Source organism: Sturnus vulgaris, chromosome 4, assembly GCF_052056855.1.
Source record: "Sturnus vulgaris isolate bStuVul1 chromosome 4, bStuVul1.hap1, whole genome shotgun sequence".
Classification (NCBI taxonomy): Eukaryota; Metazoa; Chordata; class Aves; order Passeriformes; family Sturnidae; genus Sturnus; species Sturnus vulgaris.
This window is the reverse complement of record NC_142246.1, coordinates 55,613,257-55,641,189: the sequence shown is the minus strand read 5'-3', so window position 1 is coordinate 55,641,189 and position 27,933 is coordinate 55,613,257. Positions and strand designations below refer to the sequence as shown.

At 43.5% G+C, this 27,933-nt stretch overlaps 1 protein-coding gene across 19 annotated transcripts in view; it reads left to right on the top strand.

The window, feature by feature from the left end:
• ADGRL3 (adhesion G protein-coupled receptor L3) overlaps positions 1-25,958 on the top strand; it is a 487,951-nt gene extending 461,993 nt beyond the window's left edge. For 5 of the 19 annotated variants that reach the window (XM_088164012.1, XM_088164013.1, XM_088164015.1 and 2 more), the window contains 3 exons: positions 7,058-7,186; positions 10,593-10,610; positions 12,688-15,568. In XM_088164012.1, the coding sequence (XP_088020138.1) occupies positions 7,058-7,186; positions 10,593-10,610; positions 12,688-13,493 (953 nt within the window). In that variant the 3' untranslated portion in view covers positions 13,494-15,568. Of the gene's footprint in view, positions 1-5,200; positions 5,275-7,057; positions 7,187-10,592; positions 10,645-12,687; positions 15,569-22,061 lie in introns of those variants that run through there. The other 14 variants (XM_088164022.1, XM_088164023.1, XM_088164025.1 and 11 more) reach the window with 10 other exon arrangements.
• The last annotated feature ends 1,975 nt before the right edge of the window (positions 25,959-27,933 follow it).

Below are 27,933 nucleotides of genomic sequence, written 5' to 3'. Positions count from 1 at the left end.
CAAGGCAATTTCTGAAATCAGAGCCGGCTTTGGGGAGTATTAGATCTGGCAGAGTATTGCTGCAGAGCAGTCTTAATATGATGACTATGAAGGAGGAAGGAAGGAAGGAAGGAAGGAAGGAAGAAGGCATAGCTGCTTTTATAGATTCCTGGAAGCATGGTCCAATTTTCACCACAGGTGGGGCTCTCTGCATATCTTGGGTAAGGCCTCAGGTTTAGTGAGAAATAATCATATAGAGGAACAATTAGAGATAATGCATGTTTGTATAGTCAAGATACAATGTGGTATAAACCCTTGTAAGGGGTAGTGGTGGTATAAAGAAATGTCCCATCCTGGGAAGTGTGAAAAAGTAATTAGTGAGTGAGCAAATACTTATACATTGATATGTTCTAGCTGTGTTTTGAACATGGCCTGCAGATTATAATCTGGCAGAGGTTTGCCGTCTGAAATCACTGCCAAAGAAAGGAAGGGGAAAAAAGGGGCAAAGAAATACTTTCACTCTCCTGTCTCTGCATAAAAGCACAGGATTTTTCATGTGGCAGAAGATGGCCCAGAGCCTAACAACCTCATTTGCTGAAACTCCATTTCACTGCAGTCAGTATTAATAGCTTCACAATGAATAGATTAGATGCTGCAAGTGACAACAAACCTATTTGAGAGAAATTTAATAGGGAAGTTTATTGAAGTTTATTAACTGAATCCTGTTGGCTATTATAAGAACAGAGCTCAATAAATCTAAGTGTCAGAGCATTCGTTGAAAGGAACCTGGAAAAATGCTGAAAATACCTGTTGTCCTCCAGCAAATACGTGTGATTTTGCTTGTCATAATTGCATTTATTGTTAGAACAAATTGTGAACACATGGAAGACCAGGATTCATTAAATACTTGAAAGCTCTACCTGTATAAAAGGACACTGTGGAATGCTGGTAAAGAAAGTCTCAAAGAAAACTAGAGCTTTGACTCCTACCATCCTACTTTTGTTTCCCTGGGAGCAAAATGGAATAAGTTAATACTGAGCGAAGTATAAAACCAGCCAGAATTTACAAACTGAAATCAGTGGAGAGAGGCTATTCCAGTGACATTCAAGTCTGAGCTGTGTACTTCACTTAGGGTAAGGCAGCGTGTGTTATGGGGTTGTTTTAATGGACACTTAGAGGAGAACTCAGCTCTTACCCCATCATTTGTGTGTAAGCTGAACTTCATCCCCTGATAGCTCAGGAGCTGTTCTGCCTTCAGGAAATGGTCCATGTTCTTCCTGGCTGCCACTTGTCCCTGCAGGGTAGTCTGAAGTCAAGGATGTGATGTGCAAGAAGCTGAGAGACGTGGCTCATGGTGGATGTGAACCACAAGATGAGTTGAGTGCTTCAGGAATCAGAGCAGGCAGGAGTACAGCACTGTGCCCTTACCTTGCAGAGAGGGAGCTGCATTGCTGGCAAGACAGGGAGGAAACAGGATTGAGACTGATTGAAAACACAGCAGTACATATAGTTTCTTCTGGAACAAACGAAAAAAAAGCCCAAGTTTTGGAATTGCTGGGTCAGAGGCAATGAAACATTTTGTTATGACTCAAATGTGCTTTTTAAAAACTATTTCTGCTTCTATTCAAATAAAAAGTTGAAATAATACAAAAAAGTCAAAGTCAGCTTTCGTACCAGCCATTCTTCTGGAACAAAAAGCAAAAACATTTAATTTGGAAAATGCTGATTTTGTATGGACATTTTTAAAGCATTTAAATAGTTCATCCAATTAAATTTGTAAGCCGGTCCATTCTGCTTTCTCAGCAAAACTGCTTTTCTGTCACATCTGCTGGGCAGTGGGGGAATGTCTCCAATCCCCTGCTAAAGTGCACTTATCAAAAATATTTTGGTTTGTGCTTGAAAAGACCATAAGTCAAAGAAGATACATGGTGATGGTGTTGCCTATGTAGACACATGATCCCAGTTAAAGCAGTGCTGCTCAACACTTTCAGCCAGGCAGAGCCATGATGAGTGACAATATTATTCAGAAATCTGCAGGAGCAGTTGAATCCATTTCCTTTCCAGCTGGGTAGACCATGCAGATGATTCAAAGTAACCTGTGTGGCTTTGTCAGCCAGCTGCCCACAAGATATTCTTTTGAATTTTATTCCTGAGTGATGCAGTCTAGAGTCTGGAAACATGTGCTTGTCATCATAATTTTCATCATTTGCTTTCAGTGAGTGAATAAACCATACTTGTGTTTAACAAGGTGCAGTTTTCCCATACAGTCATTACACAAATCTCTTCCAAAAATTATCACTATATTCAATGTTGTCCTGCATCAAGACATCACTGTCTACCTTAGAAAGGAAAGAAAAAGGTTCCATTTGGTTGCACACTGTCATTAAAATAATGCCTACTTTCATAGCCACAGAAAGCAGCTAAGTGTAGCTGTCTGAATCCTCTGTGTCTGGTTACAGTGATGTTAAAAATGGTGGGATTTTCGTCTTCTTTGCCCTGGTTGGTTTTCCTAGCAGTTTTTCTCAGATTGCAAGTCAAAAGTGCAACCCTCCAGATCTCCCCCTGCACCCTGAGCACAGGCCATGACTTCTCCTGGCCTTTTAAATCCAGTGTGGCTGGATGCGTGGTGCTTGAATCATGAGGATCACCGATGCTGTGAGAGGGGCAGGAGTGTGTTACCTAGTGAATACTTGCCTTCTGAAAGACCATAATTTCTTTCTCCTTGTGATCACAGACTGCAAATCCTTCACTTGAAGAAATCTAATGTCAGGAAGCCTTGAACTGAGCACTGGTTTCCAGAAACCCGAATTTGAATGTAATTTTGGATATTAGAGCTGACCTGGTAGCTGTGTTTTGCTCTGAACTTTGGTTGAATACCAGTGGAAACAAGGAGACACGGGACAGTAGTTTTACCAGTGTGGTTGCAGGGAAGATTTTTGTAGAGGTGTGAGTTCTGCTATTAAATGTTTGCTGGTTTTGATGGTATCATCGTGCTGTATAAGATTAACCTGTGGGTTTGAACCTATCTTTTTTCCAACCCCAAATTCATGCTCCCATACCTACACAGCATGATAGGGGTTTGGAAACAGAATGAATTTGCTTTCAGTAGGGTGCCTTTGACTAGCAGAACTGAAGGTGATTCAGCACAGCTGGATAGAAGGCATTTCCCCTAACTAAATAAAGAATGATGGCTGTGTGATGGGCTTAGGTGTTTCAGCAGATGGCAAAGGAGGGATTTGTATAGGGGCTGCTATTGCTGGAATGTAGGAAAGCAAGGATGACACAAAGCTGTGGGGTTTGCTGGGAGAGATCTGTGTTGCACCACAGATGCTGAGAGCTGAGGATCCAGCAGTAAGTGAATAAATAAAAGTAAGTGGTGATAACTGCTGCCTGCTGAGGATATTAGGCACATTGCCAATGCCAGGCCAGAGAGCTGCCAAGGGTCCCATCCCAAGAGTGCTCTGACAGGGAAGAGATTCCAGGTGGTCAAGAGGCACTTGCAGCCCTGATCTTTCTGGGTTTTAGGTCCCTGGACATGCACTGACCTTTGTAATTGCAGCCCCAGTGATGCACACCCGCACACAGGACTGCAGAATTACCCTCTTTGCTGTCTCCCTTTGTGGTGTTTTGGGAGAGCATGCTGCTATGATCCTGTGCTTACTTTATTGGGGTTTTGTTGGCTTTCTGTTACCAAGGCCATTTTCATGCAAATGAGGTCATAGCTCCATAGTCTACCTGCTCCTTCTGCTCCTGCCTCATCTGCAGACCTAATCTGATCTTCCTAATAGTCCTGTTGGTTGCTATAGCAATGATAAAGTGGTATGAAAAAGCCAGGATGATACTTAAATGTATGGCTGATATTACATTTTTTCTTTCTCCTGGGAAAGAGAAACCAAATAATGAAGGGTTTTTTTGTTTGTTTGTTTTTTGCTTGTTTTTGTTTCAGGGTTTTTTTTTTGGTGTAATACTCTTTTATCAAAAGCTTTAACTGTGGGCTTTTTGGACCCTGGATGCAATCCTCTCTCAGCACCCTTTTAGACTGGGAATTTTGCAACTTAAGAGCAGTTAGTAAGAAACAAGAGCACAAATTTATGAATGCAGGGTACGTATAATTTTGTATTTAAAATGCCAAAGTTACATTTATTGTGTCGTGCAGAGAGTATGAAGTTTGCCAGCTCACCATGATGGGAACCTGCTGCAGAGTGCTTGGGGCCCAGTTGGATCTCTGAAAGTATTGAAAGATACCTGAACATGTTAGCAGGGGATTTGTTTTGGATTTGCACCAGGAGACTTAGTCAGCACTTCCATTGAAAGTGTTATTTGGAACAGTAAATTAAAACATCCTAATGAAATCAAGGGAGAGGAAAGCAGAAGATGGAATATTTTTTACTCAGTTGCTGCATACAGGAATGGGTGGCTGTAGTACCAAGCCCTGTCTTTTACACACCTGAGAGCAAAAATGTCTTACTTATTCTATGTTCTCAACTTTTTTTTTGCCAAGTTTATAGTCAGAATCATGGATCTGTATTAAAAGTTGGCTGGAAGAGCCATATTTGTGTGAATTCAGCTCATTCCAGAGCCCACCGTTCTGGCAAGTATAGGCAAGCAAAACCTACATTTAAATGTTTGCACAGGTTGAGCCCTTCTTTCTTGTCATAGTCTGAGAGTATCCCTCATGCAAAACAGCTTCTCCTGCCCAGCCATGGTAGCATCAGCTTGTTCCTGCCTGCTGGGGCTCACTAGACAAGATCAGGCTGTGGATATATTGAATGAGATGCTCTTTCTGGCAGCTGGCATTTAAAGATGCCTCAAGCTAAATTTCTCAAAAGCCCACCATGGGTGAATTTTTCATATCAATTCTCATAGGGACTGAGTTGGAGATTGAGTTAAATCTCAAATGGGAGGATTATATCCCTTCTGAGTTTATGGCTGGCATTAAGTCTGGACATTCTCATTACTTGTATAAAAGTGAGCCCCTTTTTGAATCTTTTATGGCCTGGCTTGATTAAAAGTGAGATGAAAGCAGAAACAATTTTAATGGCTTTAGTGCTCACTGGTATAAAACTAGCACAAGAAGAGAAATGATTCCTACGGTCCCTCCATCCCAGACGTGTGTGAGATTGAGAGAAAACACATTACCAGAAAGAAAGAATTGACTCATTTACCTATTAGTTACATTCAAGGTTACTTAGTTAAGCGCTCATATAATGTTTTCTTACAGGAGACAGCTTTGTTTCCTTATTTTCAAACACAGCAGCTCATCTTGCTTTCCATCAGCATAGACAAAAATATCAGGTGAGAGAAAACAAGTCTTCTTTTTCCAGCTGCATGTGTCGAGGAGCCTCCCTGGCATGCAGCCCCCATACAACGCTGCCTTCTACTTTGTCCTGTGCTCAAAAAACCGATTAAGTGATCTGCTAATGCCATAATGCCTGGGGCTGGGAAGTGCTGGGGAATGATGGGGGGAGAGGCAAGAAACAGCCCGCTCTCTCCTCTACCTGCAAAGACATGGGGAAATGCCATCCCAGGCCTGCACACAAGCATGGCAGGAGGCAGCCTCCTCCTAGCCTGAGGTTTGGCCAGCTTTTGCCTTTCTGTAAATAATTAGTAGGTGTGAGCTTTCAGAGAACTGGCTGCTAAGGGGATTTATACTAGCCAGAGGCCCCCAGGCTTATACATCCTCAGCAACTCCATCCAAAGAGTTTGTACCCCGTGCCCTACACACCTTGCAAAGACAGCCTTCACCTCGGCACGGGACCACCTCCACACCTAAAACAGGCAAATGGGATCTCCATGCCTCAGACACTGGTAAAAACATCCCTGAAATGGTCACTGGTTTTGAGGATTGGCTTTGCAGTTACTTCTGTGGGTTGAGGCTGTCGGAGGTTGGTGACAGCCAGGGCACCTGAGTTCTCTGACAGTCCTGTCCTAAGTAGTTCTAGTTGCCCCACCAGTGACTTACTTTCCTGGTAGAAAGGTTTTGTCGTTACAGTTCAGTCCTGGAGGTTAAAAACCATGGTCATCCTTCCTGCTATAGAACTCAGTAGGAATGGCCCTGAAGGGCAAGCTTTTTTATCTGGTCACGTCTCTGGAGATAAGAAGAGGTTCAGAGCAAGGGCTTTAAGGGGTTTTCATGCAGTAGGTCAGCTAAAAGGCAGGGGGGGGCTTTGCTTTCTGGGTTGATGCCTGCAATAGGAATTGAGGTGGCTCTTGGCAGCCACCTGCCAAGCCATGATGATCCCAAAAAGCACAGGTCCAGGGGCTGCTGCGTCTCCAAGGGATAAACGACAGAGCAAAGGACAACTGCTGGCTGAGTGCTTGGAAAGAGCAGCAAAGAGGTGCGGGAGTGGGGAAACAGGGTGTTTGTGGGGCACACAGAGAGCCTTGAGACAGGCACTTCCTGGCTGCTCTTGTTCCTGATGGAAAAGCCTGACAGAGCTGTAGTGCTCTCACATTCCAGGATGGATTCAGGTGGTTGTGGATGTTCTTGATGGTGGTGTCAGAGAAGTAGCTGAAGTGAAACTTGCCCTCTTAGACATGAGAAACAGCTGCTGTCTGAGAAATGCTGAGAGTCTCCATCCTTTCTCTTTAATTCTGCTTTTTTGATATAGATGTGTTGCAAAGGTAAAAGAGATCCTAGCACATAGTGGGAGTTGAATGTGCTGTTGTCTGTTAGTCATTATATATATATATATTTTTTTAAATTCATTTGGCACTTTCCAGAGAGTTTTTCCCCCCACATTGTGTAGGCTGCCATCTTCCTTTCTTTCTTTGTAGCAAGCATGTGGGCGCAGCCTTGCTTACACTCCAAGCAACTGGGGAACCACCGTAAATGTAGCTTATCCGCTTTCTGATACATTTTCTTTTGCGTTGGTTTGGATTTGTGCATCGTCAGTAACATCTGTTCTGCTTTAGTGGCATACAGTTTTCCGAGTCTAATTAGCTGGCTGCTTGTAATCAGGACTATTTCAACTGTTGTCATTCTGAATGTTCTTTTTCCCTTTTTTTTAATACCACATTTGCCTGATTGACCTTTTTTGTTGTTTTTTTTCTCTGTCTTTCTATCGGGCTGCTCCAGGAGCCATGGCTAATCATCTTATAACCAATGCTCTGCTTCGTCCTCATGGCACTAACAACCCTTATAATACATTGCTCGGGGAATCGGCGGTCTATAACAACCCTTCTGTCAGCATGTACAACGCACAAGGTGTGCTGGAGTTTCTCTCTAATTTTTCTAGTGAGAATTCCATTTTCTGTGGCTTATTTTGGCCCATTTCTTTCTTTTTTTCTTCCTTTTTCTTTTTCTCTCCCCACATACACACACACTTTTTTTTTTTTTAACTGGGCACAAAAAAAAAAGATCCCTTCCCCTTCCTTTCATTTCAATGCATTTTTCCATCTTCCAGATGCTATTTTTCCATGAGCAATCCAATTCACTTTGAAAGGCTCTCGTCAGTTTTACTCAAAGCATTCACAGAGTTTTGATTTTTATTTTTTTTTATTCAGTCTCCTTGCTTTTGTATTGCTTTGGACTTTTGTGCGTGTGTGTGTGTGTTTTGTCAGACACATCCATTCCTCTCTGTTGTCAGCGCATTTCCTTGTTAAACCATTCATTTCAGAAACAGGAACGCCACTGAAGGTAAGTGAAGCTAAACTGGCATTTGCCACCAAAGCTGCTCTCATTTGAAATGGCCTAGAGAAATGTGGTCAGCAGTGCACTGGCTTTAACAGGGGGTAAAATGCAAAATAAAACAAAACTGCCCTTGATCTCTAAGAAAAATGACAGTTGAAGCAAGAAGTGTAGGCCAACTCCAAAGAGCAGAGCTGAGATAAGAAATGTTTTGCCGTTTGCATTTACACATTTTACCTGTTCTTCTGGGGGAAAAAAAATGAAAAAGGGTGTAGTGAATCTAGATAATCTTTGATATCCTCCTTTTGGCAACAGAAAAGAGACAGGCGGAGTCAGTTGTACCTACTGGAGGTTTCTGCTATGGAAATCACTCTCTTGTCACCTACATGTTTGTCTCTGCTCTGGCTTCTGTGGGAAGGGACAATGTTTGTAAGCTGATATCCTGGTACTTCCATGAGGGAGAGGCAGATGTGTTTAAGTAGGGCCTGAGAAGGAGATGGGGAGTGTGGAGCTCTGACAGTTCCTGTCTCTTGGTGGCTCCATCCTGCTCTGCCCCTTCCATGGGATTTTTTTGGTTTGTTTTACTTGTAAGGTGGCTGAATCACTGCAGAGTAGCACTGCATTCCAATGCAAGTGTGCCAGCACTCTGTCAGCTCTTCCCTCTCTATGGAGGCATCACTTCTCAGTAAAGGATATCCAAGAGAGGGAAAATAATGATGGTTATAATGCAACAGGAAAGCCCCCTTTGTACTCTATGGCAGCATGTTGTTTATGACAGTAATAGATGTTGAAATGTATCAGTAGGGTATTTACATTCAAAGAATAAAGGAAGCACACCTGTTTGACCTTTTTGATGTTTATTAATTTCCTAATCTATGCTAACTTTGTGCAATAAATTTACTTCCAAGAATGCTTTTTTAAAAAGGGACTACTGTTAAACATGAAATGTTCTGGATTTTAAGAATTTCAGTGTACTGCAAATGTTGAAATGAGCTTTAATGTTCTGACTAGTTTATTGCATGATAACTTTGAGGTGTGGGAGTCTTTTAAATCAAATTGCAAGAGGTAATTCTGGGTCAGCATTTGCCTTAAGAGGAGTCCTGATATTCAGGTCTGGGTGCTTCAACTGAATCCAGGCGATTTGGGCAGAAATGTGTGTTACATGTATTTTAATAATTTTGTGTTCTTCAAATTTTTAGAATCTGATACCGTTGCCTGAGCTAACAGAATGTTATTCTACAAAAATAGCATAATTTTTTTGCAAGTGCTATTCTGTTCAACACAGATAACAGAGAAACCTACCCAGGCTTCATCCATGGGAAGTGAAGAAAGAGAATGGGACCAGCCTGGTCCCATTTAAGCTCCTGGAGCTTTGCCATTGACTTCAGAGGGAGCAGAATCCAACCCATTTTTTCAGGAGGCTGCAAGTTAATTAATGACCATAGAACTGGTGTAGCTGTTAATTTTCAAACTGGTTAGGTCCCGGGACAATTACAAACTGTAAATATTAGGAGATCCCATGGCAGAAATGGAGGGTAGCAAAACCAACCAGGCTTAGTGATCTCAATGGCCCTGTGGGGTTTACGGATGCTGCGCCAGCAGGAATGCTAGAGCCAGGAGAGTGCATTGTAAAAGTAGATGCTGTCATCATCTCTGGGTGTGCCTTGGCTGTGGTTGGCATGCAGTGAGGCATTGTTAGCTAACACCATCCAACTAACTCATTCCACATCACTAAAGCTATGATTTTTTTTTTTTTTTTTACCTTTATGTACCACTGCTGGTCCTGGCCGTGGATGGGGCAGGACACCCTAAGGAACAAGGGATTGATCTGGTCCGTCTATTTCTTTTACCCTCCCCAGTTATGTCTTTTAAAATACCGTCTCTGCTTAAGCCAAAGCTGCCACATCTGTGGTAGACAGTCACCAGCGGCAGGAAGTCCCTTGGAGAGAGGTGGGGAGTCAGACCCTAAAAGGCCAAAATTCCATGTTCCAGTGGCATAAGCAATTCCACAATAGGACACAGAGTGTAGAGGAAGGAGGAGATGGTAGTGAGGGGCCGAGTGCTCACTGTCATTGGAAGCTGAGGAACATACACTGGCTCAGTCTCTCCAAAGCAGGAAAACATCCCAACACCTTTTGTCAGAACTGATTTTGAGAGAAGGTGTTCACAAGCGTTAATGACCATTAACAAGCTCTACTTAAAATCCAACATGCCGCAGACCACTGAAGAAAGTGGGAAGCTGAGCCTTATCACTGCCTCTTCATCTTATTCTCTGACTTTCCTGTATTAAGCCTTTCTTAATAGTTTCATTTAGCAATGCCATTATTCAAACTATTATTCCTCTTTTTTTGCTGTTGTTGACTTTTTTTTTGCCAAGTCCATGTAGTTTGCCATATGTTTGGTTGAAGTAAAAATCAGACTTACCAAAGTTTGTAAAATGCCAGCAGCCCCATGATGAGCAAAGTCATACTCTTACAAAGCACTGTTGCAAAAGATGGACGGCAAAACATTTTTAGCAAGGAAAAAGGTTTCCATTTCAACTGCCAGGGGTTATTATACCTAACAGTAAGTAAAGCTATTAATTTTAAGACTTTGGAAGTGACAATGACAGTGCCTGTCTTTTCAAGCATGACCGTTACCAGCTTTAGATTTTTCTTAAATTTCCTGGCATTATTTCTTCATTTGTGTTGCACGCTGAACATTTTATAATGGCATTGGAAAACAGTTTAAATGTGATAATTTTTTAAATAAAAATGTAGATTATTGAATATTGCGCGTAAAATATTTTTTTCTGTCTAAAATGTCAATATTTTTAACCTGAAATAAACCTTGTAACAAATTCATGTATTCTGGGCAGTGGAAATTATTTCCGTTAACTCTCTTTTCTGCATATCATCAATTTGCTTTTTACTCATGTTTCTCCTACTGTCGCTGTAAGCTTACTTGTTGTTTTTTCTTTCCTTTTCTTCATGCTGTCGTTTAGAGCCCTACAGAGAGACAAGTATGGGAGTAAAGCTAAACATTGCATATCAAATGTAATTTTTTTTAGTTCACTTTTATTGCATCACATATAGATGATGTAGTTAATAAAGGAAATTATTCTCACAGTTTTGAAATCAAAAGACTATGAATAGACATATGTATATATATGTGTATGCGTGTATATGTATGTATGTATATATATATGTGTATGTGTACATATATATATATGAGATTAGATGATGCTTTCTTTGTTTATTTCTCATTTTTGTGGTATTGTTTACCCAGCATAGTTCCTCTTTTAGTTGTGTATGCTTTTCTTTTTTTTTTTTTTTTTGACTTCATGTTTTTATTTGCGAGGTCATGGCATTTTTATACGGCGCGTTTCATTGCAGCCCCCACTCTGTTCTCACCTGCAGTGCCTCCCATTTTATTTCTGCACCAAACCCCCCAGATCTATGCATTGGCAGCAGGAGCACAGTGCTCAGCTCCTCAATGCATGCGTTACTCAGCGTAACCATCAAACAGATGCTATTGTACCTGTCACCCATTACATACGGCCCTCCCCCAAAAATGCTCACTTTTCATTTCTCCCCAAGCATCGTGACTCGGTTGGAGAGCTTTCACCGTGAAAATCAACGGCTTTGCTCTATGTCTGTGATGGCTAGTTGATTTTTTGGCATAGCTCCCTCATTTGCTGGGGAACCCAGGATACAGCAGCACCCTCTAAGCTTCAGAAACCTAAAAGGTGACCGACACATTTGGGGCATTTCACTCAAAAGCAAGAAGAAGCCTTCAGTAGCACTTTCCAGCCCTTGACAAACAGCAACTACTCCATCGCAGATATAGACTGAATCCTGTATTTTCAGAAGGTACACATGCCATGTACTAAGCATGGTATGAGCAACTGTTCATCTGAAATTGTCAGTTTAATGGCTTCTCTGATCCACTGTGCCTTTCTGGGAGCTGCTTGCCAGTTTTTGGCAATGCCAGAAGCCCTTAGCTGAGAGGTCGATAAGTTATTTGCTGTATCCCCATGCCTGCTCTCCTTCCAAGGAGACCAGTGATCCCAAAAAAGAAGGCATGGTGGCTTAACTGCTGGGCCTGATTTTCTTCTCCCTTGCCCACTCATACTGGCATTGCTCTCAGAGCATTTCCCTGCCATCTCCTGTAGTGCTTTGGGAAAGAGCTGAGCTCCAGCCTTATGTTGTCAGCATTTAGGCACCTCTGGAGATGCAATAAGCAATTAGAGCAGGGACACCCTGAGACCCTGCTACTCCTCTCAGGTTCCCGTGAGCCCACCATACCGTGGCAGTGATGGTACTTGCTGTACCCTCCCCTGAACCCACTGCTTTAACCTTGCAGGTGGAATAGAAGCTATTTTTAAAGGCTTCACAAGACCCCAGAACAGCTGCCTCCAACATCAGTTGTATTAGAAAATCCCCACCTGGCCAGTGTGGAGTAAATATTTTTGATTGTGCCCTTAAGCCAGAAGAGGTTGAGCATTTAGCCTTGTTCCAGAAAATCCTGGGCCAGGAAGCACTTTGTGCCTCCTCTTGCTACTCCCTGAATCCTGCCATTCAGTCCTTATGTCTTTATTTATCCTGACACCCTGCCCAGTGAAAGGGAAGAGCGGACTTTTTTCATCTAGGAAGGATACACTCCCAAATGAAGTTTTGGTAGTGATTAGCCTGAGCTGCATATACATTTCCCTTAGCTGATAGGAATTGTCCCCTTCCTCCAAAGCTCCTAGAGCCAAGGCAGTTGGGAGCAGCCCAGAGTCGTGAATTTTTCAGCGCCCCCAGGAATACATAGAGCGCAAGAGCTGTAGGAGAATGCTGGCCAGGAGAGGTTATCCTTCCGGCTGGATGTTGCCATATCAAGTCACACACTTGACAGTGCTTTCCATTTCTTTTGGTGGGAAGCCCTTGACCACCAGCTGGTTAGGTGGAGCTGCGCCCTCCCATTTTGGCCGCGATGCTCTCCTTGCTGCCCAGCCCCCAGCAGCCGCGGCAGCCTAGGAAGGGGGTTTGAGTGTGCACATCCTGCATGAGTGTCCTGTTTGTACAAGTCACCCTCTCTTGTGTAATGTTTTTCAGAGGGGCTTCTGAACAATGCCAGGGATACAAGTGTCACGGATACTCTACCACTGAATGGTAATCACGGCAACAGCTACAGCATCGCCAGCGGCGAGTACCTCAGCAACTGCGTGCAAATCCTTGACCGCGGGTACAACCACACGGAGAACGCCCTTGAGAAAAAGATCCTGAAGGAACTCACCTCCAACTACATCCCTTCCTACCTGAACAACCATGAGCGCTCCAGCGAGCAGAGCCGCAACTTGATGAACAAACTCGTCAACAGCGTGGGCGGCGGGAGCGAGGACGATGCCATCGTGCTGGATGACGCCACCTCCTTCACCCACGAGGAGAGCCTGGGCCTGGAGCTCATCCACGAGGAGTCGGACGCCCCACTGCTGCCTCCCCGGGTGTACTCAGCAGACAACCACCAGCCCCACCTCTACAGTCGGCGCCGCATCCCGCAAGACAACAGCGAGAGCTTTTTCCCTTTGCTGACCAACGAGCACACGGACGACCTGCAGTCGCCCAACAGGGATTCTCTCTACACCAGTATGCCCGCGCTGGCTGGCATGCCCATGACGGAGAGCGTCACCGCCAGCACCCAGACCGATCCTCCACCAGCGAAAAGCGGCAGTGGCGATGCCGACGATGTTTACTACAAAAGCATGCCCAATCTTGGCTCCAGGAACCACGTCCATCAGCTACACACTTACTACCAGCTAGGTCGAGGCAGCAGCGACGGTTTTATAGTCCCACCAAACAAAGAGGGAACCTCCCCGGACGGCAATGCAAAAGGACCCGCTCACTTGGTCACTAGTCTATAGAAGATTCAGCAAAAATTAAGCAAAGAGACAACTCAAAGCCTCTCCGTAACGCTCGGTTTACTGTTCTGAGTTAATCCAAACAGTGGTAATATTGTGTGTACTCCTAAATCTTCATGCTGTTCAAAAGGAAATTCTCAGACTTTTTTTACTGGAATTTTTAGGCCGGCCCGGAGAGGACAGTAACTGCTGTGCCCCCCTTATCTTCCCATCCTTCTTCCCTCCAGACAGACTTCATTATGTTAATGAAAGAGATAGATAACGGCACACTTCGTGGCCTTCTCAAGTTATGCCGTGTTTGTTTAAACAATCCTTGATGCTGTGTTGCTCTTAATACCGAGGACCTGATTTAAGAGGGAAAAAAAAAATAATAAAAGGCCAAAAATGTGCATTTGAAACTAGTAGCGATGACGCATCTAGGTGGGAGCGCTGCGTAAAACAAGCTAGCAAAACTCTTTCTTACCAATCCAGATCACATCATGGGTTATGGTCACTCACAACTTGGTTTCACTGCAGCGCCCTTTGCTGTGGGAGCAAACAAAACATAAACAAATTAAATGAGACGGAAGGGAATCCTAGAATCCTGTGCTAAAGGCATATTTTACATTTTGCTGTATTAACGGATGATAAAAACTAATGGCAGAAAAAGAGAAGCGAACAATTTCTATGTAATGTACAGATACTAGCATTGCACATATAGTCTGCTTTCTGTTCCTCCAGAATTGCGTCCCTGTTAATGTAGTGGAAAAAAAAATAAGAACTTTTTTCTGTTGTGCTGGTCTTGTAAGTTTGTCTACCAGTAGGAGCAAGGTTTTTCATAACTCTTTCTTTTTTTATTATTTTTTAAATTTTGTTTTGCCTCTTCCACTGCTCCTTCCCTCTGTCCCCTTCCCATCCCAGAAAAAAACTCACTGGGCAAAAAAAAAAAAAAACAAACCCAGACATCACTCTCTAAGGACCATTTTTAGTAACACCATCACCATTTCTTTTCAGCCAAGGCAGTCTTTTAATTTCCTCGCTGTATAACCTTTTTCAGCCGGCGTGTTGCCAGCAGACCTTTTGGCAGACTAGAGCAGGGCAAACTTCCTCGTTGTCAGTGCACAACCGATCGATAATCCTGGGAAGCATCTCTGGTGAACGGCCCCTCAGCCAGGCCCTCGGGGCACATCCAAGGACCCAGAGGGGGATTTGTAGTCGCAGTGGGGGTTCCACAGGAGACGGCCATTTCCCTGGAGGAGCAAAGGGCCTTCTCGGCTCAGTCTGGTCCCCGGTTTAGGCACTTGTACTGCAGTGGTTAAGAAGAACATAGATTGACGCGTAGTGAGCTAAAAAAGTACTTTGCGGTGATTTTTAATTAAAAAAAAAAAAAAAGTCCTCTGTTCATTATTTTTCCTAACAGGAAATTTATTTATTTGACCGGGTTTTTAAGTAACATAGGCTTTCTGGAGGTAAATTAGCAGCACGGAGTATGAATTCTTCTTCTTTTTCTCTTTTTTTTCTTTTTTTTTTTAATTTATGATCCATTTTGTACGGTCTCAACAGTTGAATGACCTCATTACTAATATTTGTTGTAAAAGTGAAGCTTGTTTGCCAACCAATAAACAACTGATCACGATTTAGAAGATACTGTATGTATGTACTGTACAATTAATCTCTCTTTTTTTGTCGTTGTTGTTCCTCTCTCCATTAATGTCTTCAGTATGAGTCTCCACTCCTTTACGGCATGGGTGAGCAATGCTGAAGAAAGGAGGACTAAGATGAGAAATTTAAGCACAAAGGTTATGCAGCTGTGGCTGACTAGAAATATCAGGCTGGTGGTACTTGTTTAGGGGCAAGAACAACATTGGTTGACATTTGTTGCAGGTGATTCTAGGTCTGTTTTGTGCCTACTGTATAAAGTAGCCAACGACACGCGGATGATTTGAGTATAGCGTTTCACGTGTCGTATCTTTTAATCATTGTAATTTTTTTCTTTTCTTAATTTTCTTCTTTTCTTTTTTTTTTTTTAATTTGGGTTTTCTGAGATTAAAAACGCTGGTAGCATGTCAAAGAGTAAAACAAGTCCCCGTTAGGCCTTCTTGGTCGTTGTTTGCTGTCTCTTTATTTTCTTGCTCCGGGCATATGCCAAGCGCCCTCACCATCCTTGGCCACATCGTCCTTCCTGCCCCACCTCTGCCAATGGCCCACTGGCACTTCACTGCTCTCCTCCAGCCTCCCCCTTCAAATCCCTGGAGTGCAATCAGGAATACAGAAAGCCACAGAACAGACTGGAAAGGTTGACAGGGAAAATAACCACCTCTGGATATGACTGGTAATGAATTTTCAGTGATTTTTCGCAAAGCCCTCCCATCACCTAGGCTTAGGGGCTTGGTGCTGCTTCCACCTAAACTGTTCCTATCCAAGTCCTATCATGCTGGGTAAAAACCAAAAGACTTGGAGCAGATATTCCCAGTGCTGGAGGATAAATGCAGCAGCAGCAGATCAGTGGAGCAGTTCTGCTCCATCCCAGGGTTGTCCTCGCGTTGGGGCAGCGCTGCTCGGTGCTTCTTGGGCAAGAGAACCAGGGGTGGTGGTATTTGGTGCTATTCATGGCCTACAAAAGAGTCTGGTTTGAGTCACCTGAATCCTTCCTGCAGCCACTCTGGACAAAACACCTTGGGGAAGAAACTCCATGTGAGACCAAACACTGATCACAGCAGAGCCTCTTGCTGGGTGTAGGTTTTGGCAAGGGAGCATTTCCGATTGGAATATTGGGGAATCACCTGCCTACATAGCAGAGCAGCCACTGGCCAGCCAGGTAGTGCTCTTGCTCTTGATGCTGCCTCCCTGTTCCATTTTATTTTCCATACCAGCAGCTATGGAAGTGTGGATAGTGTGTGGTGGATCCCCTCTTACAGGTACAGCAGGTGATCCACACCTGTGGGGTCACAGCAATCCACGTAGCAGCCCAAGAGGCTGCTGAGGCTTTAAATAACTGAGGTACCTCTTATTTTGGGGAAAGTAAAAACTCTTTTACTGTAATAGACTCAAAAAAAGTTTTTCAGGGATATGGTGGAATTGAGTTCATGCAGAGGGTGAGATACACCCTAGCAAATATCATCGTGGTAAAGTGGGAGGGAGGTGACCAACACGCCATTTACCAATATTTCTGACAGTCTGCAAGAACAAACCAGTGGTGGATTTGCTATGGGCTCGTTTAGTCCTACTGAAAAATCTTTAATTTATTTTACTACAAATGCTCATTCTTCCCCAGCCCTTCTATGTATTTCAGATTTATCAGTGTGCAGGCTGTTTTTCCCCTCCATCCCTTCTCTTTGCCAGCCTACCCGTGCCTATTAGCACTTTGATTGCAAAAAAACACTGTTTATTTTCAAGCTGATTATTTCTGTCCCCAGGCTGTTCTGACATCACAAGATTCACTGTTGGTGCTTCCTATGGCTTAGGAAACAGCTGAATCAGAAAATACAGAGAAAATATATATTAATGATTTTATTAAGCCAAAAATGGTTTAAGACTGTAATATAGTGGGGGTGTTTTATGAAGGGGAGCAGGACACAGAATATTTTTGGCATTTTCTTCCCCTTGAGAACAGATTTTGTTGTGTCAGATAGTTGATTATGGGCATGGTGAAGGTCGGTGCTTGTTGATAAGCTCACTATGTACAATTCTTATGTGACTGGCAACAGTGTCTCCTCTGCGGATTGCAGCATGTGAAAATCCACTCACTGTTAAGTCCTCAGTGCCTACAATGCTCCTGGGGTATGAGGGAGAGCTGCAAAATTTGTAAGGCGTTTCTCAATGCTGAGCCAAGGCAAGAATGTGAGAAAAAAACGTGATGAAAATGCAGTAGTGATTATGGTGTTAAATCCATACTCATGCTTGGGGCACATAACTGTGTAGGCTGGGTTGAAGGGGGTAATCAGCCCTGTACTCGAGGGATCTTTTCTAGAGCTCCATTTAACAAAACAAAAGCAAACAAAGAAAGCCCAACCAGATTTGCTTTATAGGGAGAAGATCAAAGCTTCATCATTCAACTGCAACAAACATCCTACTTTCAGCTGAAAACAAACAAAATAGAAGCAAACAGGTAGTGCTTGATCTGATGAGAACATCAATTGATACACAGACCAATTTCTGAAACACAGGGCACCTTTGGGAAGCATGAGCTGCCAGGCATGTTTGGAGTGAGGATTGTTAATGCTGATCTGTTGATTGAGTTGCCCCTTCAGAAGGCTTTTCTTGCAGGTGGGAAGAGGGGAATGGAGAAGTGCAAGGCTCTATGCTTTGCATTTTCCTGAAAATCGTCTTGAGATGCTTTAAAAGTTATGAATACCTTTTTTCACTCACTCCTAATTTGCACAGGGTTGTTTTCTCCTGTGTAATCCCCTTGCACACCACCCCATAAAGAGCTGACACATCAGCTTACTGCTTAAGGACACTGACTCCAGCAGGAAATTTCCACCCATTTTCTGCAAGAGCCAGAAGAGACTGTAAGATCTCCGTGAAACGTGAAGGAGAAATATAAGGCAAAAGACATGCCAAGAAAGACCATGTAGGCTGGAGGATTGCTGGGAATGGAGGGTATTCATTGCAGCTTTGGAGGCACTGTGTAGGCAAGATTGCTTACCATGGTCCTGTTAATTTCTGCCTGTTGATTGCTTTTAATTTCAGCTACAATCTGTAGTTGTTTACCAATCTCTTTTCTTCCTCCCATGCCCCAGGTAATAAGCAGTGAGATACCTCAGAGGGCCAGGGGAAACAGTGGTGATGGAGGGAAGCACTGAGTTCCTGGGGGTCCTTCTGTCTCTCTGTGTGTGTCTCTATTGCCTGCATCCCCCTTCCCTGACCAGCTGGCCTCTCTGTCACACCCCATGTGCCCTTAATCTCACCAGGTTATGAAGAATGTAATACCCTGCAGAATTGCCTAGTCAACGGGGATAGAAAGATAGCTCATCTTATGAAAAACCTCTCTCAGGAAAGCCTAAGAGCACAGGCATGGTCATCTGTCACACCCTGATCTCCTCCTTAGCTTTAGAAAGAAAAGTGCTCTATTTTTAGCTATCTGCTGCATTCAGCTACACTCTATGCAAATTTTATTTAATGAATATTTTAGGGTTTAAATAGTCTGGGCTCATGAACATCATGTAAATGTCATGTTGTTGCAGGCTCTGTGGTAACAGCGTGGAGGACATCCTGCAGTGTAAAGCTGACGCCAGATAAAATCTGTGATTAGTGCTCCCAGGGAAGGCAGCCCTGGGTTGTTCAGTGACTGTCCTGGGTGGGGACATTAGCAGTGTAGTCAGGGGAGGGCACTGCAGTATCCTGGGAGGCAGCAGCACTCCCCTTTCTGGCCTGAGGGACATTTCCTTCAGCACAGGTAGCTGGCCTAGGGCCAGTTTTGCTCTTCCAAAGGCTTTGGCAAGCCCTGGGAATGTATGGATCATACACCAGACCATTTATCATCGCAGTTCCAAAGAGGCGATCTGTTTAACGCTGAAATATTGAGACTAGCCAGGATAGCTTGGAAATCTTCCTTTTTCACATCAAAATAGCTTTTTACAGGTGCTTACTGTTTATTGTATTCGGTACGCCAGACAGATGGTGATAGTCTTCTTCAGGAAAATGCCAAGAACAAAAAAAAAATTATCCTAAATGTTTTCTGTCTTTTCATTTCTTTATCTTCCACTCACTTTCTTTTCTTATATTTCTACTCCTTAAATACGCTGTACACATGTAAAAACCCAAGCTAAAACCTCAATAAATAAACAAAAAATATTGGTACACAGAGCAATTATTATGTGTTGGAAACAAATGCTTGGCATTTTAGCAGTGCTGCTTAAAACCCCAAACAGCAAGTTTGAAGACACAAACATAGCTGCTGCACAACCTCCTCAGCTAGTGTGATGGCAATATTTGTACAGATGATCAAATATCTCAGACTTCCACTTAAAATGGACTGCATCTTGTGTTACAGCTTGGGAAAGGTTATTTCCAGCAGAAGGGTGCTTGGTGGGTAAATTACGGCAATAATAAAACTGTTTTCAGCATGTCTTCCCTCACTTCTCTAGGAGGCATCTCAGGCAGAGTTAAATTTGGGTCCCTGTGCAAGAAAACCTCACTCCAGACATGAGCCCTGCAGCCTTTGTGTCCCACCAGCAGCAAAGGCTTCACCTTTTAGTGGGCACAAGTCTGTGGTAATATCCAATATCCACAATTCTGTGGTAATATCCACTGAGAAATGGCTTTGGAGGATGAATGTTGAAAAACAAGTGGTCAACAAACTGGGTGGAGGATGTCTGGGTATTCCACTTGGGAAGCAGAAGCCCTGTGTGGGCACCCCCAGCTGTGCTCCAAGCACCTCTGAGGACTTGGTTGCCCAAAAGCTGCAAAGAGAGTGTGGCAAAATGGACTTTGGTGGGGGGGGATTAAAAGAAAAAGCCCCTAATATCTGGTATTGAAATATGCCCAGAAGAGTTTCTCAGGTGTTTTCTGTAGGCAGCTGGAGAGAAGTGCAAGGTCATGGGGAATTAGAACTGTGTGTGATGGGAGGCATATTGGAGGCAAGCTAAAGCTTTGCTGTGGCTATTGTGTGCCTGCTCTGGCCAGCCCCTGATTCCCTCACCTAAAAAAAGAAAGAAATATATACGTTTTAAAGGTTTGCAACAAAGTAGCCTTTGGTTTGGGTTTGGGGTTTGTTTGTTTTTTTTTACAGGGTCCCTTGCTGATAAATAGGAGGGTTTTTTCAGTACAAGCACCTCAGCTCTGCCCTTTGGTCACCTTCCCCTCACCCACTTCTTGCTTGCTTATTCAAACTTAGAGATAAAAGGCCTCATTGCTTAAGCTGCTGTTGATATCAGCTAGGAAGAGTGCTACATATTAAATAGGTGGGATTTTTTATTTTCTTTATTCTTTACACACCGTCCACCCAGGCATTTTCCACTGCTAGCAGTTTATAGTTGCAGTGCAAAGCAGCCCACTGAGCTAACAGCAGTGGAAATTAAAGGAGAAAATGCATCCCACTACTTAGGAAAAAAAGGAAAAAAGAGAGATGAGCAACAAGGAAAGGATGAAAGTTCCTCCTCCTCAGAAAAACCCCAAAAGATCAGCCAAAATGGCCAAGCTGGGAGATGCCTGAAAAGTTGCCAGTTCTGCCCCCTCCACTTTCCCTTTGACGCCACAGAAAGCATATTTGGGAGGGCGAGAAACAGACTGAAATTATTTATGCTTAGAAAATGGCTCCAGAATAACTCTTGATCCTTCTTGAATGTGATTAGCCTATCTTAAGATCTCCCTGAGATGTGATTTACGAAAAAGCCTGTATGTGGTCACCCCAAAGTGCGTGTGGCTGTGTCTTCCCAACACGAGCTTGTGAAAGGAGGTGCTTTCCTCCCTAGGGCTGCAGTGATTAAAGGCAGCTGTAAAGCAGAGCACTCACGATGTAAAGTGCCCTTCAGATAATGCCTGATATCAAAACAAATCTGTTTACTCTGCAGTCATTTATACTGAATATTTATTATTAAGGGGTGGGGGGACGACACAACAGAAAAAAGAGTTTGCTCAAACAATCCCGGTTGTGTTGATATGAACTGGTGGCTGCAGCTCAGTGATGTGCTGAACACAGAGGAGCAGAGAGACACCTCAGTGTCACTTTTCTTATGCAGAGCAGTGGGCAGCAGTGGCCAGTGCTGCTGTACAACAAACTGCTGGCTCATGTGGGGGCCAAAGCCAGGCAAAACTCTGGTACCAAATTCAGCAGAAAGGGTGGGAGATTCCCAATGGGTTGCTCACCCATAATTACATTCACCTTCCCTGAGCAAGCCTACCTTTTCAAGGCAAGTCCAGGCATCCCCTGCTTTGTTTGAGGATGGAAATAATCTTAAAAATAGCTGCTGATGGTTGCAGGTCCTGTAAATGGGTTAATTGTACTACTTAATTAGTGGGGTTTTTTGGTTGTTTTGTTGGTTTTTTATTGTTTTGTTTTGTTTTGTTTTTACTTAGGATTAAAAATGCGAAGGAGACAAATTTTTTGTGTTTGGCCTTGGTTGTTTATTAAATTTTATTTATAGTATAGAGAGTTTTGTGACACTTTTAGCTGCTAGCTAAAAACGAGTACAATGGAGTTGAATTTAGTTAGTTATAAGGATTTTTAAAGCTAAACAGTTTAATAAAGAATTAACACTTATTTATATTTTTGATCTAATAACTAAACATTTGTGACCTGTAGTGTAGCACTGTTTAACTAAAAACTACTACTTGAAATCATGAAGAAGGTAGAAGACAGAGACAATACTTAAAAACTTCCATTTTGTCCCATACTTATTATTATATTCTAAAAACCCCAAATTCAAAACTCTTCACTAGGTGAAATGACACACTTCCATTTTAACTGTACATTTGTGATTTTAATTCCGTCACTTAAATTTGGAAGCCTTCTCTAAGACCTTAGGTTAAAAGCAGTGTTCCCTTGGGGGTCAGTGTCAGAAAGCACAGAAAGTTTAAAACTCCCCGGGCTTCTGGGTTCAAACAGGTGCTGCTCCAGGGATTTACCTGCTCTCCCCTTGTTTTTCACAGAAGGAGGAAGGACGCCCAAGCAGGAGCCGGTGTTCAGGCGAGTCACCATGGAGGACAGTGTCATCTAGCCTGGGGACCCGTGAGCCTGCCCCAGCCGGCACACCGCCCCAGCTCCTCTGTGCCTCAGCTCACATCCCTCGCTTGGGATCGCGCCGCAGGAGAGGCTGGAGAAGCTGGCCTCCACCAAACCCTCAGCAAACCCTCGCATCCCCAAGGAGAGAACAGCCCGGCTGAGATTCCCACTGCCCCGTGCATGGCAGCGCCCTGGGAAGAGCCCTCGCCGTCTGGTCGCTCGTCTCTTTTTTTAAGATGAGCAGAACGGGTGAAAATTGTCTTTTGTAATAAGAAATTAGTTTCACCTGCTCCGAACACTGACTTTGCAACTTAATAACTTAAAAATGGCCGAGTGTGCTTAATCCACCATCCTGAGCCTCTCTCCATGCTCTCCAGCTGGGCTGTATAAAGGGGAACCTGCCGGATCCAGGTTGCTGTTGTAAATACAGACCTGTCAGTGCGAAGAGCCAACAAGGGAAGGACCAGAGGGACAGAGAAGTAGTCCTTACACCAGAAGAAGCTGAACGTGCCAGCAGAGTACTGTCAAGTGAAGCTGTTGCTTGTAAATAGGGACCGGCGCATGTGTCCAGCAGCAGCTCCACTTGGCCAAAGCTTCTCGAGGGAAAGCTGCTCAGATTTTATTGTCTTGTGTAAATAGAAATATTTTTTTGAGGAAAAAAAAAAAATGAGCCTTAGTATCTTGAAGATAGCGTTTCTCAATCAGCTCAGCTGGGGATGGATATATGGGAGCCCACAGGATCTGCCTGCTGGAGTCTGGCACGGGCTCTCGCAGCCAAGCTGTGCCATCACCGTGGCTGCAGCAGGCAGCTGAAGGAGGATGGACCTGTCCAGCAGAGGACTTGGCAGACATTCCTCCCCAGTCCCTGCAAACAGGGTGAACTCACTGGTCCCATGGTCTCCGCTGGTGTAAATACTCAGCTACAGCCCACAGAGGACTTGGACTGCTTGGTGCAGTTGTGGGAGAGGGGGAGGGTGGGATGGGCAGAAATCATCAGAGGGATGCAAACCCCATCAGCGTGGTGATCCCCAGGCTTTTGACATTAGATTAAAAAAAAAAACAAAAGAAAAAAAAGAAAAAAAAAAACAAGAAAAAACCAAACCCTGAAGGCTTATTAATGGTGTTGGGCCAAGTGTTGGGCTGGGTAAATGGAGGCATGCCTCGACATGTTCTGTGTTCATGTCAGCCAGTGCCTGTCTGTGCAGTTCTGTGTCTGTGTGAACGCGTGTGCAAGGCTGTGTCTGGTCCAAGGAGCTGCCAGCCAGTGCAGGTCCCCGTGTCTGTGTAGCTGTGTACATGAGAGAGGAGAGAAAATGGATGTGTGTGTTGTACTGCCCTTTATACGCCCAAACACATTCAAGGAGTCATAAGTAATGCTGCTAGATCCAGCTTTAGTAGCACGAGTGCAGGGTAGTGTCCACATCTCTCCAGGGAATGAGGCTTGTCAGGCAGGGGAATGCTGTGAGCTGAGTGAGAGCTGATACATCTCTGCTCTGCATTGAGTTGTCATCCACTGTCCCCTGCTTTGGCACAACAGTGCTCATCTGCAAGCACTGCCAGCAGAACAGGGCTGCACTCCAGCATGGGTGCTGGCAGGATGGTCCCTCCTGGAGGTTGGACAGGAGCTTTGGGGTTTCCCTTCCATCATTCACCACCCAAAGCTTACTTATGCCTTATTTACTCTGAGTCCAACTGTTCGGATTCATGCGGTGCAGGGAAATTAGGAAAAGAGAATAAAATTAGAAATTGAAATCAGAAGAAAGCCCATACATGAGAAGAAAACAAATATTTTTGAAAATTACTCCTAGTCATTTTCTCTCTCTTCAACTTAGCATTTTGCAGGAAAGCAGTGCCAAGGTGAAGTGTCTTCCCCGTGAAGAAGCCAGATAGCATGAAACAACTGTTGCACTATTTAGCACAGCATTGGGGCCAAAGCCCCTTTACCTTTGCAAGGAATGGGCAGTGGGTAATCAGCAGAAATTGAAAGCTGCCTCAAATTCCTGAGGGATGTGGGCATCTAGAGTAGTAATTTGCTTGCAGTGGTTCAAGGTGAGCTGCAGGGATAGTCTTTTCCACTTGAATACTTGAATACCTCCTGTCATCCAGCTGTGTGTGTTACCATTAAGACCTAACAACTGCCAGTGCCAAGTGATTTATATATTTATCAGGCCATTTTTTTATGTATCAAACCAGTGCACGGGAGGCACTGTGCTTTCCTCTGCCACGTGTGGACCCCTCTTCCTTTGCCCACTTCTCCAGCCTTGTATAGTGTCCCCAGGCAAGGTCACCATCATCTTGGGGAGGCTGTTAGTCTCTTTTCCAGGTAGAAAAATAGTGAAAGTTACGAGCAACACACCCTGACTTTGTGCTGGAAATGTGCTGAAAGTCAGCCAGTGTATGAAGCAAAATAAATAACTCAAAAATGTTTGAAAGTTCACTATTTTTCACAGACGTGAGGGGACCATTCTTACAGTTTCTAGGGCGCCAAAGGGCAGTGCTAAATCCTGAACCCAAGGCTTCATGACCCTGGGGAGGTTTGAGGTGCAACTTGGGAGAAACACAGGGGCAGCAATTATGGGAAAGAAGATATTCCCCGATTTTACTAGGTTGCAGGAAAGCAGTACTCCCCTGGGTTGAGTGGTGGATTTTTTTTCATTGGAGCACTCACTATTAGTTCCTTTCCCCAGATAATCCCATCATCCTGTACCTTAAATCCTTGCCTTTATGTCTAGAAGAGTTATTCTTGGAGGCATTTACAACAACCTTCAATGTTTCTCTCTCTCTCCAACCCTAAAGAGGCTGACACCCCACAACTGAGAGTTGTAAAGATGAGCCAGACCAACCCCAAGTCCTAATAAAAACGATGAATCCCATCCACTGCATCCATATCGATGGCATACAGGTCACAAGTGGAGATGAGCAGTGAGAAGGGGGAGGCAGATAATCACTGAAAATTGTGTGTGGGAGGTGCTGTTACCAAACCCACCCGGCAGAGTTTTGATTTAATCCAGCCCTGAGTCAATACTGATTGACATTTCACTTGCTTTCCATATCGTAACTGGACTTCCTTACTCCTCAGGCATGGAATGAATCTTAATACATTGTAATTACTGTACTCCTGGTGGTGAACCGGTATGAAAAGCTATCACAGAAAGCATTAATAAAATGTACATTATGAAAAAGAACTCGGCATTGTCTGAAATTAATAATGCACCAGATTTTTCTCATCCACGCCTGCTCATTACAGGCCTGCCCTTGAGTTTTCTATTAAAATGACTTATTCAAACTTGTATAGCTGTGTTCAGCGTGAAGTTATCTGCTGTAGGTTTGCATCCCGGTTAGATGTACCGCATGAGGACTTATTAATCTGTTATATCTTTCAGGCATTGATTTTGGTGACATTTATATAACGCTGGTGTGACTAAAATGAACTGATTGATTCATGCGTATGGATTAGTTTGCCTAAGACTTTGAGGCTAGGTAGCTTTATCATGCACTGTAACGCCAGAATTCATCACTGTATTATTTACGAGAGACTGAACTGGCTGAATCTCAACAACTGAAGAGATCTTCACTGTTTTATTTATGTATAAATGTTTACTTAATCAGCCGCCAATTTTGTTTAGCGGAATTTGTTCGCAAACGGAAATTGTAAACGATAACGTGGTTGCTATTTTAAAATTTATAGGCTTTCATCTATAGCAAAATCCAAGATTTCCAAAGTGTCTTTGTCTACTGGCAATCAACGAGCTCTCTTGTATATGCTTTCTGGTAATTGCAATTAGCTGCTGCAATATTTCACATAAAAAACAATGCAACCCTAATACGGGAGATGTGAGTGGTAGTGTGTCAAAGTCAACATAAATATCCCAATGCCTACAAACGCTGCTGGAGGTTTAACAAAGCAACAAGGAGCTACCAGCCAGTGCAAAGGCAGGAGCTCATGGACATGTGTGGTGATCTCCGCTGCCTTACCCTACAAGAAAATCCCATTTCCAGGTAAATTGTGTCTCAATCACATGGGCCATATCCCCTGCAACAGCTTGAGGAAAGCGTGGTCAAAGGGGGCAAGGAAAACATCTGCTCACCGTGCATTGCAGCTGGGAAAGTGGCTGGGCTACAATGAGTGTTTAGGGGTACAACATTCCAAGGAGGCTTAATCCCAGGTTCCCAGTCGATGGCACATGTTTTCTTTGGACCATGCTGCTTCTCCCAGGGACGGAGGAATAAGGAGACATAAAGGATTTATTAAATGAAAGCAGAGCCTTTCCTGTTAGGAGCCATTTAGAAATATTTTTAGTGCAAAGGCACAGAAGAAGTGACATGCTGGAGACCTATAAAATAGTAAGTAGCGTCCAGAGAAGGTGAATTGAGTGCTGCAGTTCACCATAGGTAATACAGCAAGTGGCACTATGTGGGGCAATGAAGAGGTGAAGTCTTAAATGTAGTTATAAGTAATGTTTCATTACCCATCACGGGATTAACCCACGGACTCCCTGACCCAATACACCAGTCAGGTGATGTACAGTGAGCTTTAGTAAGATATTATGCTGTTTTACAGTTTAAAGAAAGAAAGGAAAAGAAAAATTAAAAAAGGAAAGCCTGTCACCTACAATCTCTTGTTTCAGGGTCAGAAGGAATTGCTGGCTCCCTGAGGAACTGCAGAAACACCCCTGCTGAGTCTTCAGCCATACTTCACACTTGTGATTTTTTTTCTCAATCATATTTTATTAACATAAAAAATTACCATAGTATGAGGTAGGCCTGGAAAATTACTTGCCAGCTGGCAGTACGGGAAGGGGAGTAAATTTTGCATGTCAGCACCCTGGGCTGTACCTTCAAGAGCATGGGATCACAAGAGAGTGATGCTGAGGGGTAACTGTGCCTCACAACCTTGAACCCCTCATTCCAGAACTGGTGTCAGAAAATAGTCCCTCTCCATGTTTCTTTTTGACTCCCTCAGGTAGAAGAAGGCTGCAATTACATCACTCCTAAGCTTTCCCTTTTACAGGCCAAACCAACCAAATTCTCTCAAACTACAGGTTTGTCCATTATTCTTTTAGGGCATTATTCTTTTAGAAGCACCTGACAAAGGCTAGTGAAAAAAAAAAAAAAAAAAAGTAAATACAAGTATGTTGTATGAAGGTTAGGAGCTGCTTTAATCAGCTCTGTGCCCACCAGGATGTAACCCTGGTCCCTAATTGGAGAAGTAACAGCAGCAGCTGTGGATGTTGCTCAGAAGCCCTTAACAAGCTCAAAAGGGTGTGTTGAGAAGGGTGTCCTTCATGCAGGCCAAAGTGATGAGGGTGATAATGTTAGCAGTAATTTTATGACTCCTAGCTGAACTGGAAATTAAACTTTAGGAAGAATGTTTCAAGAGTGGCTGAAAAGTGATGGTTCTGTTGGACCCCTTGGTAAGACACCCCACATGCTAAGTGTTTCTGTTGATATGTAAGTATGGCAGTTTTGCTCGTGTTTCAGCAATTAAAATTTATTTCCTGTCTTATGCCCTGTTTATCCATGATAATAGCTCTCCTAGATCTTCTTGGATAACACCTGCTGTGTAGGAAGGTATAAAATTGTAGGAAGGGCTGAACATTTGTCACCGTAATGTCGTCAAAATGGTCTCGACTAAAAGGTGTTGCTGCAGGAGTCTGTTTTTTTTCTAAAGCTTCCCTCCATGCATATGAGCTTTTAGTCATGTTTCAAAATAAAATGAAGACATGGGGTTTTGGTTTTTTTGTTTTGTTTTTTCTTTTGCATCTGTAAAGCTAAAAATGAAGCTGTTATGTGCATGCT